This window comes from Lonchura striata, chromosome 4 (genome assembly GCF_050655825.1).
Source record: "Lonchura striata isolate lonStrDom1 chromosome 4, ASM5065582v1, whole genome shotgun sequence".
NCBI classification, from domain to species: domain Eukaryota; kingdom Metazoa; phylum Chordata; class Aves; order Passeriformes; family Estrildidae; genus Lonchura; species Lonchura striata.
In genome coordinates this window covers 2,251,748-2,265,642 of record NC_140706.1, presented here as the reverse complement: position 1 = coordinate 2,265,642, position 13,895 = coordinate 2,251,748, and the positions used below count along the sequence as shown (strand labels likewise).

Here is a 13,895-nt window from a genome sequence, read left to right as displayed (position 1 = left end):
CCCCCAGCCGCTGCCCTGACCTGGGGATGGGCACATGGGGTGGACCCGGGGCTGCTGAGCCCCCCGGCAGTGCAGAACTCCCTCCAGGCTGCACCGTCCCCGCCATGCTCCGGCAGCACCGGCTCCTCGCAGCCGTGACAGAGACAGATGAACCCCCGGCACCCTCACACCGCACTGCCGGGTGAGGGGCCATGCCCGGCCTCCTGAACGTGGTGGGCACCGGGATGGGCTGGGTGGGCACCGGGATGGGCTGGGTGGGCACCAGTATTGCCCCACATCCTGACCTCCCACCACCCCACGACACCCACTGGGATGGGATGGGATGGGATGGGATGGGATGGGATGGGATGGGATGGGATGGGATGGGATGGGATGGGATGGGATGGGCACCATCCATCCCTGTGGTGCCCACCCATCCCCTCCGTGTCCTGCAGCACGGGCACGCTGCTGTCACGACGGGAATGAGCTGTCGCGACAGGAATGAGCCGCCGCCACATACCCAAGCGCGGGGACGTTCCCTGTTTTAACGAAGCGTCGTGATGAAGCCGATGAGAAAATCCAAACGCAATTTAATTCCTGTCACCGCCTGAGCGACTCCAAATGCCGCCGGGGGTTTCTGACGGGCCCACGCTGATCCCTCCCTAGCCCACCCCACCCTGTGCCCTCCTCACCCCCGGGCCCGTGTTTCCTGCCCGTTTCCTGAGGATGTGGGCACCGGCATTGGCACCGGGATGCCCGCCGGCCTGGGAAGGGGGGGCACCTTCCTGCGGACAGAGGGGTCATGGCAGGGCCTGGGAAAGTGCCGCCCCCGGGACCCCACCGGCCCTGCCGGCACCTGGGGGTACCCCGGGATCGCTCGGAGCATCGTGCTGCTGATGGGAGCACTCGTGGCACCGAGCCGCCCCTGCCACCGGCATTCCCGGACTGCCCGGGAGCCCGGAGGCGCGGTCCCAGCTGCTCGGTGCTGACAGGGCGAGTGGCACCGGCGACAGAGCCACCGAGCACCGGCAGCCCCTGTCGGCACCGGTGCGAGCGGGGTCAAGGCAGCCCTTCACATCTCCCGGGTTCTTTTGGCCGCCGGAGCTTCCTCCGAGCCTTTGTCCGGTAGCTGCGGTCCCCCCGCGCCCCCGGGCGTGCCCGCAGCGGCGGCGGATGAGCCGCGGGAGCACCGGCCCGGCACGGCCCACCGGCACCGGCGGCGGATGAGCCGCGGGAGCACCGGCCCAGCACGGCCCACCGGCACCGGCGGCGTGGGGAGGCGGGGAGGAGGCGCCGGTGCCCGTGGGTCCGCCACGTGCGCGGGTGGGATATGGGATATGGGATATGGGACATGGGACATGGGAAATGGGACATGGGATATGGGACATGGGATATGGGAAATGGGATATGGGATGTGGGATATGGGATATGGGAAATGGGATGGGATATGGGACGGGATATGGGACATGGGATATGGGATGGGATATGGGATGGGATATGGGACGGGATATGGGACATGGGATATGGGATGGGATATGGGATGGGACATGGCATGGGACATGGGATGGGATATAGGATGGGACATGGCATGGGACATGGGATGGGATATGGGACAGGATATGGGACGGGACACGGGATATGGGACATGGGATATGGGATATGGGATGGGATGGGATATGGGATGGGACATGGGATGGGATATGGGATGGGATATAGGATGGGACATGGGATGGGATATGGGACAGGATATGGGATGGGGTATGGGATGGGACATGGGATGGGACATGGGATGGGATATGGGACATGGGACGGGACATGGGACAGGATATGGGATGGGACATGAGATGTCACATGGAGTGCACACATGGGGCACAGATGGGCACAGAGGGCAGATGTGGGTGCTCTTGGGGGGTGCCAGCTGGTTTGGGTTTGGGCGCTGCTGCCCCGACGTGGATGCCAATGCCGTGGTGTGGGTGCCACAGCAAGGGTGCCGTGGTGCCAGCGCCGCTGTGTGAGTCCTGGTGCTGTGCCATGGCTCCCAGTGCTGTGGTGTGTGGGTCCTGAAGCCATGACGTGTGTCCCAATGCCATGTGGGTCCCAGTGCCATGACGTGGATTCCAGTGCCACAGTGTGGGTCCTGGTGCCACAAAGTGGATGTCAGTGCCATGGTGTGGGTGTCAGTGCTGTGGGATGGGTGCCAGTACCAAGATGTGAGTCTCAGTGCCACGGTGTGGGTGTCAGTGCCACGGTGTGAGTCTCAGTGCCATGGTGTGAGTGCCAGTGCTATGGGTGGGTGCCAGTACCACACTGTGGGTTTCAGTGTCATGGTGTGGGTGTCAGTGCCACAGTGTGGGTGCCAGTGCCAAGGTGTGAGTGTCAGCGCCATGATGTGGGTGCCAGTACCACGGTGTGGGTGTCAATGCCACGGTGTGGGTGTAAATGCCACGGTGTGGGTGTAAATGCCACGGTGTGGGTGTCAGTGCCACACTGTGGGTGTCAGTGCCACGGTGTGGGTGTCAATGCCACGGTGTGGGTGCCAGTGCCACGGTGTGGGTGTCAGTGCCACACTGTGAGTGTCAGTGCCACGGTGTGGGTGTCAGTACCACGGTGTGGGTGTCAATGCCATGGCGTGAGTCTCAATGCCACGGTGTGGGTGTCAATGCCACGGTGTGAGTCTCAGTGCCACGGTGTGGGTGTCAGTGCCACGGTGTGGGTGTCAGTGCCACGGTGTGGGTGTCAGTGCCATGGTGTGGGTGTCAGTGCCACCGCAGAGGCCCCAGTGCCCTGTGAGTCCCAGTGCGGTGCCACTCTCCATCCCGCCATTGTTCCACCCTTTGAAGTCGGTGTTTCCTGGCGGGTTTGTCCCGGCCCGTCTGCGCCGCTGCTTCCCAGCCATAAATCACCCGGCACGGAGCTTCGATACCCACGTGCCCACGGCCACAGCCTGGCAAGGGGCTCCCACCGAGCCCACCTTCCCTGGGAACCTGCCAGGGCAGGGCAAGGACTCACTGGAGCTCCGTGGTGCTGTCAGGATGGACATCACAGTGATCCCTTCCCCACGGACCTCCCATCCCCCCTGACTCCCGATGGTAGAACGGGATGTGGATAACCCCGGGGTGAGGATCTGGGGCAAATCACAACAAGATTGGAAGTGCCCGTGACAGCCCAGCCGATGTGCCAGGGCTTAGGACGGTCCCTCCACTGCTTCTGGCTGCCCCCAGCGCCCCGAGGCTTCCTGCCGGGCCCAGCGCTGACGGCACGGCCGTTCCCTCCGCTATTCCCAGCATTTCCTGGGGTTTATTGTCTTTCCCTCGCTGTCCCACCTTCCTCGCAGGAAACCCTTTCGTCCCACGGGGCCGGCGGCTCCGTTACCAGCAGGACGGCGCTCCCGGCCCCCTCCCCATGGGCAGGGGTACAGCCGGCGCCCCGGGAGCTGCTCGAGCCCCCAAACCCTGCTCAGACCCCGGTCCCGGGGGTCCCGGCTGTACCACGCAGGTCTGAGCCCCTGGCACGGCCGTGCCGGTGTCGATACCGGGGTCCCACGGCGGAGAAGAGGCTGGGGATTGTCCCCAGAGCCCGTCTCCAACCGGGGGGAAGGACGTGTTCTGCCACGGCTGTCGCCCACCAGTCCCCTGATCCCTAAAACAATTTGGGTGCGTTATTGCAACGCCGCGTCTCCGTCTGCCGGATAATTAAATGTGATCCCCACGGCAGGGTGGGGCCGTGCCGCCATCATCCCGCGGCTCCCGCGGCGCCACCGGGCTCCCGGAGAGAAGTGCGGGAGCCCAGCACGACAAGGGGGTGCTCCTGGAGGGGTGAAGCGGGGTCTGCTCCCTCCCCATCCCCGTCTCATCCCATCTCCATCCCCATCCCCATCGCCATTCCCGTGTCCGTTCCATCCCCATTGCATCCCCATCCTCATCCTCATCCATCCTCCCGCTCTTCCTACACCCCCCCCGGACCCCCACACCTCCCCCGGGGCCTCGGGCGGCAAATTCCAAAGGGCACCCGGGAAGATTAATGGCGGGGCCGGGGCCGGGGCCGGGGCTGGGCCGGCCGGTAACCGGATCGCCCCGCGGGAGCAGGAATGCGCCGCTGACCCCGCCGTGCCCGCCTCGCCGCGAGGGTCCCGCCACGCGGGGTCACCACGGGCTCAGCCACCGCGGGCACCGTGCAGCCCCTGCCCCAGCCAGGGTCATCCCACAGTCCCCAAACCCGGTGGGGCTCTGTCCCCGGATCCCCCAAAACCCAGAGACACGTCCTGGGGACCCAGGGACAGGCAGTGGCCCCGAGGTGCCTGGGATGGGGGTGACACGGTCACCACGCTTCCCTTTCTGGCGTGGGTGCCACTTGCCATCTCCTCCGCCCCACAGCAAGACGGGCACCAGGGGCTCCATCTCCCTCATCCTCAGGGGAGCAGAGACCCCTCCGCAGCCCCCCGGGAACGGGGACACGCGGTGCTGTCGTGCCGTGGGCCGTGTGGCGTGGGGGCCGCGGGGCCGGTGGGGGCTGCAGGCGGGCGGCGCGGAGCAGCTGTCGGGTCTAAAGTTACGGCGGGCGGCTGGGGGCGGGGAGCGAGACCCAGAGAGGAACGGGGGTCCCCGTGGGGGTGTCCTCGCTTGGGGACCCCCCCGTTGTCCCACCCCGAAGCTCCCGCGGGGCGCAGGGCCGGACCCCGCCGGGCGGGGAGGATGCAGGACAGACCGGGGCTAAGAATAGCGCTGGGGTGGGAGGAGGAGGAAGGATGGGGCTTCCTCTGCGACGCCTCTTCTTCCTCCTACCCGGCTCTGCCAGGCAGCACGTGTGACACGGGGACACTCCGAGTGCCACCTGCCCCCCTCGCTGTCCCGCGGCCCCGTTCCCGGTGGGACAGCCCCTGCTGCCGGCTGCAATCGGCACCGTGCCCTGGAGCGCCCACCGTGCCCGCAGCCCGTACGAGTGCCACCCCCAGCGTTCGCTGCCGCTGTCACCCCCCGCTGCTGTCAGGCCCCATCACCGCTGTCACCCCCCGCCGCCGCCGCGTTTCGTTGCACTTCACTTTTTAATTAACCTCGGGGCGCTGCCTCGCCGGGGTTAATGGCAGCGGTGACCCGCGCGGCCATCGATCCCCCGAGCCCTGCGCCGTGCTCGCGGCGACGGACGGGCCCCCTCGGGCTCCTGCGGGATGACAGGGGCGTGTGCCCCCCCTCCCCTTCAATCCTACGCATGGCAGAGTCCCCTAAGACCCCCGCGGTGCCCCCACTCTGCTGCCACCGCCGTGGCGGCCCGGGGCTGCGGGCACACATCGCTCGAGGTGTCCCCAGCCAGGTTTAGGGGTGATCCCGTAGTGGCCCTGCTGCCACGTCCCGCTCCCCACTGGAGACCCCCTCTCGGCTATTCACTGCCCCGTGGCAGTGCCAAAGGGGGGGTCCCGCCCCTCCTGCAGCCGCCCCAGCCCCCTCCCTGCTCAGGTGCCCCTGTCACCCCTCCGCGCTTTAATCCGGGGGTCGTTCATCTTGGGCGGGGGCCGGGCTGTCAACGCCCAGACGGGCCATTTCCGAGCCGAGTCCCCCGCGCTCAGCCCTAATTGAATCCTCATGGCCCCGCCGCCGCCTCGGCCCCGCCGCGGCACCCGCCACCGTCCCGCTGCCCGCAGCCGGTCTCCCACGGGTGCCGGTGCCACGGGCACGCTGCGGGTTCCCCACGCCAGGCACCAGCGGGAGGCACTCGGAACCCCCCAACCCTCTCCAGCCGCCCCATCCCGGTTGTTGCACCCCCTCTCCCCTGGCACAGAGACCCCCGCTCGGTGGGCAGCGGGTACGCGGCCCCACGCCACGGCTCTGCCCCACGGCGGGATGGGGATCCCACGGCCCAACAGCTCAGCCTGCCCCCGCTCCCCAAAGCCGCACGTCAACTCTGGACGGACCCCGACCCCATGGGGGTCCCAGCGGGTCCCTGTGCTGGGGCAGGGCACGGGGAGTCCCCCCCATCCTGGCAGTGCCGTGCGGGGGTCAGGGGGCGTGGGCGGCCCGGAGCCCGGCGGGGGGGCAGCGGCGTTTGCTGCAGCCGGAGCCTTTGAAATGCAACCCCCCCCCCGCCCACGGCCCATTTGGCTGGAGTTTGGCCCAGGCACAAATGGAGGCCCCGGAGCGAGCAGGGGATTCCGGGGGGGTGCGGCAGCTGGGGCCGGGGCTGGCGGGACCCGCTGACCCCGGCCGGTCCTTGGCACTCTGGTACTCGTGGCTCCACGCGTGTGTGTGTGTGTGTGCTCCCGCACACGCGTGTGCGGCTCTGGATGTGTGAGCTGGTGTGTCCGTGAGCCCTCCGTGCACACCTGGACACACCTGCACACAGCACACACGGCGGCGAGGAGCCTGCTGCGGTGGTCGCGGCCACGCAGACACGCGGGTGTGGGAGCCGTGGGAGGCATGTGCAAGGCCCCGTGTGTCCCTAGTCCTGCGCTGTCCCCATATCCCCATCCCCATCCCCATATCCCCATCCCCATCCCCATATCCCCATCCCCATCCCATTCCCCCGCTCCCCCCGTGCCGTGCCTGCGCTCAGACCCCCGGTGCGCGGGGGGCGATGCCGCTCCCGTTAATGAATCGATGATTTGCCAACAGCCCCGGGGAGGGATCCCCGTCTCCCCTGGCTCCCCCGACTCCCGACACATCCATCCCCATGCACCGGAGCCAGGTGTAATCCCATTATTCCCGGCTCCGCTGAGGTCCCAGCCCACCACAGGGTCAGGATTTATTGCCAGTAATTGCTGGGGTCCCGTCCCCCGGCGCGGGGGGGCTCCCGGCGCCCCCCCGGCGCTGCCGCCGCTCCTTACACTTTAATTCCGCACCGAGCTGTTCCCTTATTAAAGGAAAATTCATTTGCCAGCGATTTCCATGTGCCGGGGCCGCGCGGGGCCGAGGCCCTAATCGCGTTACAGAGCGCTGCGGCGCAATATTGGGATGGAGCCGATAAATAATGGATCAGGGCGGCGCGGGGCGGGGGAAGCGCGTTACGGGGGAGCCGCACCCCGATTTGTGTTACCCCCGGTGCTCTGCTGGCACCCCAGCACCCCGCTCCCGGCAGCTCTCCGGGGTGCGCGGCCCCGGGTGGGGAATACCGGGAGCTGCCGGTGCTTGGAGCCACGGCAGCCCCCGGGATGGGGGATGCTGGGTGGGGGGACACGGCAGCACCCCCAGCTCCAGCACGAACACCCCCTCGGTGCCCTCTTATACGCGGATCGAGTGCGCACAGAACCCCCCTCACATGTGCACACTCGTGAACACACACACACACAAACACGCGCGTGTGTCCCGGTGTGGCTCATGGCAGGGATGGGGCATAAGGGGCTGGGAGATGGTTGGGATCCAAGGTCCCAGAACTCCAGGACCCCCCCAGAGACCCCCAGGGACACCCCCGGGGTGGAGGAGTGGGACAAAGGCGGAGGCTGTTAGTGCCACACCGGGGGTAGTGCCCTGGGGTGCCCTCAGCCGCACGCCGTGGACGTGTCCGTTACCCCCGTTACCGTCCCCTCGGGCCACGGGCCAGCGCCGGGCACTCTCCCGGCTCCGCAGGAAGCTCCCGTGTTCCTGCAAAACCCCCGAGGGCTCGTTTGGTTCCCACCCTGTGGCCTGGTTTGGGGTGAAAAGCGTTTCCCATCCTGTGTTCCCGGCAGCTGGAGCCAGCACTTCCCACACCGAGGGGAAACCAGAGGGGTCGGGCAGGGTGGTGGGGGGCTCAGCCCACCCCAGAAATGCCTCACCGGCCGCCTCGGGGTACGAGTGGGGGCTCGGGGAAGGAAGGAGGTGCCAGCACCATGATCTGGGAGCACCCCTGGGCGCAGGGATTCACCGCAAGAGCAACGCGGGTGATAATGGGGGGTTGCTGAGAGGGGGCGATGGGGTGAGGGTGACATCGCATCCATCAGGGTGAGCACCACCGCTGGAGATCCGGCGGGTTCCCGCACATTCCTGCTCCCACACCCCCAGCCCGGGGCTCGGCTGCCGAGGTCCCGCTGGCCCCGGAGGAGCCGGAGCGTTCCAGCGGGGTTTGCTCAGCGGGTGGGCGGCCGCAATTCCCCATCAACACGAGAACACGGCATCACCCCGAGAAGCGATTTCCCAGAGCGTTAAACCAGGACTGAAACCCCCATGGGGTTGGAGTCCCCGGGAAGGGTCGGGACCCCTGGCAAGGGCTGCGACCCCCATTCCCTGCTCACCGGGCACCCAAGGCCTTGTGGCCGGCACGGTGGCCTCATTCCAGCGGTGCTGCTGGAAGGGACTGGGCTCCCAGCGGTCCATCCGAGTGCGGGACCGCTGGCAGCTCCGCTGGAGGGGTGGGAATGGGGGGTCCCAGCTCGGGACGGGCTCCGTCCCCCGGTGAGAGCCGGCGGCACGTGCGGCAGCGGCAGCTCCGCCATCTCCCCGCGCCCTGCGGAGAGGACAAAAGCCGCGTGCGAGGAATCCGTGCAAACGCCGCTGTGCCCGGCACGCCGCCGTGCGAGGGGCCCCCGTGTCCCTCTCCCAAACCGAGCCCCCTCCCCACCCTCCCCCCCCCCACACACACACACTCGCCGGCCTTTAATTGCTCCGGCTGCTGGGAAATTTCAAGGTTGAATTTGTCAAACTCCGATTTCCAGCCGGGAGATCGCGTTCTGCCTTTGTCAGCAAGATTGGAAAAATCCCCCCACCCCACCCTCCCTCCCGCCCCCTCCCCACTTCCATAATCCTGGCATCGGCGCTGCCGGATCCCCCTGCACCTGCTCCCCCAAGCCGGCTCCGTGTGCTCCCACCGGCACCCCCCCGCACCGGCCGCAGGTTCATTACCGCCGTGACCCCGGTGACCTCGCCGTGTCCCCGATCCCAGCGACACATCCACGGGGACACCCGACGGGATTTGGCCCGAAGGGTACCGAACCGCCTCTCCGGAGAAGCGATTCGGCATCCCCCGGCCCCAAAGCCGCCGGATAATCCGGACGCGGCGTCGCCAGCCGGGCCTCACCTGCGTGTGCGGCATCCCGGGATTTTTACGAGCGGCCGAAATCCCGGAGCTATTTGTACCGGGAAAGGGCAGCGGGAATGTGGCGGGGAGGGGTGGGGGGGGGGGCGGAATTTATGGCTCTGAAACCCAAAACCCACCCAAAAGGGTTTAATCACTCCCAGCCGCGGCCCCGATGCTTTTATGGGGCATTTTAGAGCAAAAGAGCCAATAAATTTTTGGGTGAGGGTAAGAGCCGCGGTGAGGATGAGGAGGGAGCAGAGGAGGAGGGGGGACCCTCTGGGGTAGGTTAAAATGGGGGAGACAACAGGGGGGAGGCGCGGGGCTGCGCCCCGGTAGTGGCGGAGAGGGGTCGGTCCCCCCCCCCTCGACAGGGGGGGCGTCGGTGGCTCCTCCTCCTCCTCCTCCCGGTATCCCGGGGCTTTAAGGCGGTGGAACGGGAATCGCGGGGCTGGGGGGGGGGGGCGGAGGCGGCGGGTCCCGGTCCCGGCGCGGGTCCCGGTCCCGGCATGACCTCGGCGGGGGAGGCGGCCGGTTCCCCCCCGCTGCCCGCCGCGGTCGGCGGCCACCGGCGGAGCCCCCTGGACCGGCTCCCGCCCCCCGCCAACACCACAAAACCGCTGACCCCCTTCGGCATCGAGGACATCCTTGGACGTCCCCGCGGCGGGAGCCCCCCCGGGACCGGGACCGGTCCCGCCGCCCCCCCCGCCCCGACAGGGCCCCGCGGCGGCGGCGGCGGCTGCGCCCCGGCCTCGCCGCTCTGGGCGCTGGAGGAACTCGCCAGTAAAACCTTCCAGGGGCTGGAGCTGGGAATGCTGCAGGCGGCCGGAGGTACCGGGGCCGGGGGGCTGCCGGGGCGGGGCAGGAGCACCGGGAACCGGGCACCGGGAACCGGGCACCGGGCACCGGGCAGGTGGCGGGGCTGGAGGGCGGTGGGGAGGCCGTGGCGAGGCCAGGGACGCCCCTCGTCCCCCGTCCCGGGAAGTTTCCTCCTTGTCCCAGAGGGGCGAGCGGGGCTGGGAGGCCCGAGAAGCCGCCGGTGCTCCGCCGGGACACCGGGGACTCGCGGCAGCCTCAGTCCGAAGGGAGGGACAAGTCCCGGGGCCGGACACAGGGAACCGGAGCGAGCCCCAGCCCCGGTGAGCCGCCACAGGCACCGGAGCTCCGGGAGAACCGCTCGCGCCGGGGCCGGCAGCTTTACCGGGAGCCGTGGGACCGGGCGGTGGATCGGCGCCGCCGAGCCGTGACCGTGACCGTGACCGAGCGCGGGGGCCAAGTGGCGGATCGGACCCTCCGGCAACGGAAACCCGGTACCGGCCCCGAGCCTCAGGGGGACGGTGGCTCCGTCCGGGGCTTGGCCTGCTGGAGCACCTCCTGTACCGGCGGGGTCCGACGGCCGCTCACGGACGGGGACAAACCGGCCCCACATCTCCCGGGCCCGGCCGAACCGGGAGGACGGGCGGAAACCGACAGCCAGCACGGCGCCTCCGGGAATGAAAAAATCCGTTGCTGGGTTGGAGAGGCGGACACGGACGGACAGATCGAGTCTCCGGGATTAACGGGAAATCCCTCGCACGGAGAGACACACGGACAAGCAAAGCACGGCGTCGCCGGGAAGGAATAAAACCGTTACCGGGACAGCCAGATCGACACGGACAGACCGAAAAAGGCTCCGGTAATTAAAGCAGAAAAACAATTACCGTCCCTTACTGTGGCGGACAGAGAGAGTCTCCGTGATTAACGTGGAAAAAAAAATATATTACCGGGACGGACAGAACGACAGTCACGGCAGAGCAGCGTGCCGGTAATTAATGGATACGATTGTGCACAACGCGACTCACGCCGCTAACGAAAAACCCTTCGGACAGACGGACACGGACCGCTAGATCAGCCGTCCCGTGAGTAACCGAACCTTCGTTACCGACCGGAGAGATGAACGAAAATGGAGACAGACTCCGGTGATTAACGGGGAAAAAAATTCCCTAATTACGGAGAGGCGCTCCGGTAATTAAGGAACCATAGCGGGCAGAGAGACGGACAGAGAGAGCAGCGATCCTGTGATTAACGAATAAACCAATTCGTTAACAGGCGGACAGACGAACAGAACGAGGACGTCTCGGCCTCCCGGTTTTAAGGTAAAAACCCTCGTTATCTGCCTCGTTATCACGGCAAGGAACGAAATAAGTGAGCGAAAATATTCCGTTCCCGGGTGGACAGACGGACAGGAACGGGGGCGAAAAATTCCTTTTTCCGGGACGGACAGACGGGCAAAAACGGGGCCGATCGGAGCTCACGGAATTAAGGTAAAAAGGCCCGTTACCGGACGGACATATCGACAGAAAATGGATTAAAAAACTCCACTAAACCCCGGAATAAACCGGGTGATCAGACAGACAAAAATGGGAACGATAGAGGCTCCCGGGGCGGAGGTAAATTCCCGTTACCGGCCAGACGGAAGGACAGACACGGGACTAATAAAAATGAACGAAAAAAACCCAAAACCGCTGCCGGCTGGTCAAGCACGGGAGCGATCGGGGTTCCCGGAGCGGACGTGAAGCTCCGGTACCGGTCGGACAGATGGACACGGCCGAGCGGGGATCTCGGAATTAACAAAACCCGGTCGCGAACCGGCCGCGGGTAACGGCGGAACGAGCCGGCACCGGCGGACAGATGGAGGTGCCGGTAATTCAGGTAAAACCTCGTCACCGGGACGGACCCACCGACACAGCGGGACAGCCCGGGGCTTCCGTGATGAACGAAAACGCCTCTTCGCCGCGACGGAAGGACGGACTGACCACGGAGACATCAGCGCTCCCAGAGCGGGGGTAAATCCCCGTTACCGGGATGGACGGACAGATAGAAACGGGGCCAATCGGGGCTCCGGGACTGGAGGGGAAGCCCCGTTACTGACAGACGGACACATCGATCGGGTTTTCGCGACCTCGGTAAAGCCGTGCTACCGGGACGGACCCACAGACTCGGCCGGGACCACCGGGGGCTCTTCTACCGAATAAGGAGTCCGAGCTGCGGGAGAGCCCGGGAGCCACCGTTGTTACTGGGGGACGCACGGCCGCGTTACCGAGAGGCGGCTCGGTGCCACCGGCAGCGGCGGGGCTGGAACGGACCGGGAAAGAGATCGGGACAGCGATCGGGATCCCACCGGCGGCGTGGAGCCGTGCCCGGGGTGGCGATCCGCGTCTCGCCGGGGGTTCTCTGGCTCGCTAGGGGCAGCAGCGACCGCACCGGGGCCGGGAGAGGCGACGGGAACGAATCTGGGGACCAGCACGGCCTCGGTTCTCCTGGAATCGTAGAGAAGGAGGATCCCGGTTCTCTACCGAGACTCCCGGCTTCGCTCCTGGCTGCTGGAACCGCCGCCGGCGGGACACGGGTGTCTCAGCCCCGGTCGTAACGGGGGCGACTCCGACACTCCGCGGCCGCTGTAGAACGGTGACTCCCGGCTTCCAGCTTCCGGTTTGCTCGGTTCGCTTGGGCACGACTCGGTTTGGTACGGCTCGTCTGCGCTGGGTTCGATGTGGAGCGGTTCGTCTCCGTTCGACCGGGAGTCGGCGGGGCCGATGCGGCTGCAGTTACCGGTGCCCCGGCACTGCCGTGCCCTCAGGTCGGGACCCGCAGTGCTCGGGGTGGGTCCCGGTACGCGTACCGGTGTCGCTGACCTGACGCCGCTGGCCCCGCAGGTCGAGGCCCGCGGTGCTCTGCGGTGCCGGTGCTGTCCGGGTCCCCGTGCCGGTAGCCTGCCCCATAAGCCCTCCCCCACCGGGCATCCCGGTGCTGCTTGCGGTTCCCGGTGCCGTTCCCGGTGCGATGCCCTGCACCCGCAGGCACTTCACAGCCGGGCTCCCGGGGGCCGCTCCCCGGTGCGGGTCCCGGTGCTGCTCCCCGGTCTCCGTGCCCTAACCCCGCTGTCTCCGCAGGTCCGTCCCCGCCGGGCACCTCGGGCCCGCGGCCTCCCTGCAGGAAGCGTCGCAAGTCCCGGACCGCGTTCACGGCGCAGCAGCTGCGGGAGCTGGAGCAGCGATTCCGGCGGCAGCGCTACCTCTCCCCGGTGGACCGGGACGCGCTGGCGGCGCGGCTGGCGCTCTCCGCCGCCCAGGTCATCACCTGGTTCCAGAACCGCCGCGCCAAGCTCAAGCGGGACCTGGAGGAGCTGCGGGCGGACGTGGCCTCGCTGCAAGCGCTGCCCCCCGCCGCCCTGCAGCAGCTGGCGGGGCTGCCCGAGCCGCCGGGGGCTCCCGGTACCGGCGGCGGGAGCACAGAGCCCGCCGAGCTGTCGGAGGAGGAGATCGACGTGGCGGACTGAGCCGAGCGCGCTCGGCTCCGTTCGGATCCACGCGGCTCCGCTCGGGCCGGTTCGGCTGAGTTCGGATTCACTCGGGTCGCTCCCGACCGAGACTGCTCCGTTCGGGTCCCGTTCGGCTCCGTTCGGGTCCCGTTCGGCTCCGTTCGGAGGGTTCCGAAAGGAGCCGAGCCCAGCCCCGCCCCCTCAGTGCACCCTTTTGCGGCTTTTTTTTTGTTCGTCTTTTCATTGTTTTTTTAATTTTTTTTTTTTTTAATTTTATTTTCTATCAGCCCCGGTGTAAATATTTGCAATAAAGGCAACACCTTAATATGGACCCTAGAGACACCCCACCCCCCACTTTTTTTTTTCCGGGCGAGCACCTCCCACGGCGGGCATTAATTTGTTTTAACCGGTGATTAATTACCGGCTGCGGCAGCCCCTGCCCCCCCTCCATTTGCATATTAATCAAATTGTATTTGATCTCACGCCTGTCACACCACCCCCCCAAGCTCCTGTCACCAGTGGCATTAAGGGGGGGATAGAGACCCCGCTTGCTGTCCCCCGGGGCTGGAGTGACAGGGGGACAGAGGGGGACACGAGGAAGAGGGGTGGCAGAGAGGCCGAGGGACACCAACCCAAAACA

The 13,895-nt window shown here is 67.0% G+C and overlaps 1 protein-coding gene across 1 annotated transcript; it reads left to right on the top strand.

The window, feature by feature from the left end:
- Window positions 1-9,334: 9,334 nt before the first annotated feature.
- Window positions 9,335-13,592, top strand: LBX2 (ladybird homeobox 2). Its single transcript, XM_021526830.3, has 2 exons — window positions 9,335-9,786; window positions 12,888-13,592. Exons 1-2 carry the CDS (start codon window positions 9,465-9,467, stop codon window positions 13,271-13,273), a joined length of 708 nt encoding a protein of 235 aa, XP_021382505.1. The 5' UTR covers window positions 9,335-9,464; the 3' UTR covers window positions 13,274-13,592.
- Window positions 13,593-13,895: the final 303 nt, after the last annotated feature.

Excerpts from the sequence above, each read along its gene's own strand:
- LBX2 (XM_021526830.3), top strand. The coding sequence starts at position 9,465 with ATGACCTCGGCGGGGGAGGCGGCCGGTTCCCCCCCGCTGCCCGCCGCG. Across the intron at positions 9,787-12,887 it reads AATGCTGCAGGCGGCCGGAG|GTCCGTCCCCGCCGGGCACC; the intron begins GTACCGGGGCCG and ends CTGTCTCCGCAG.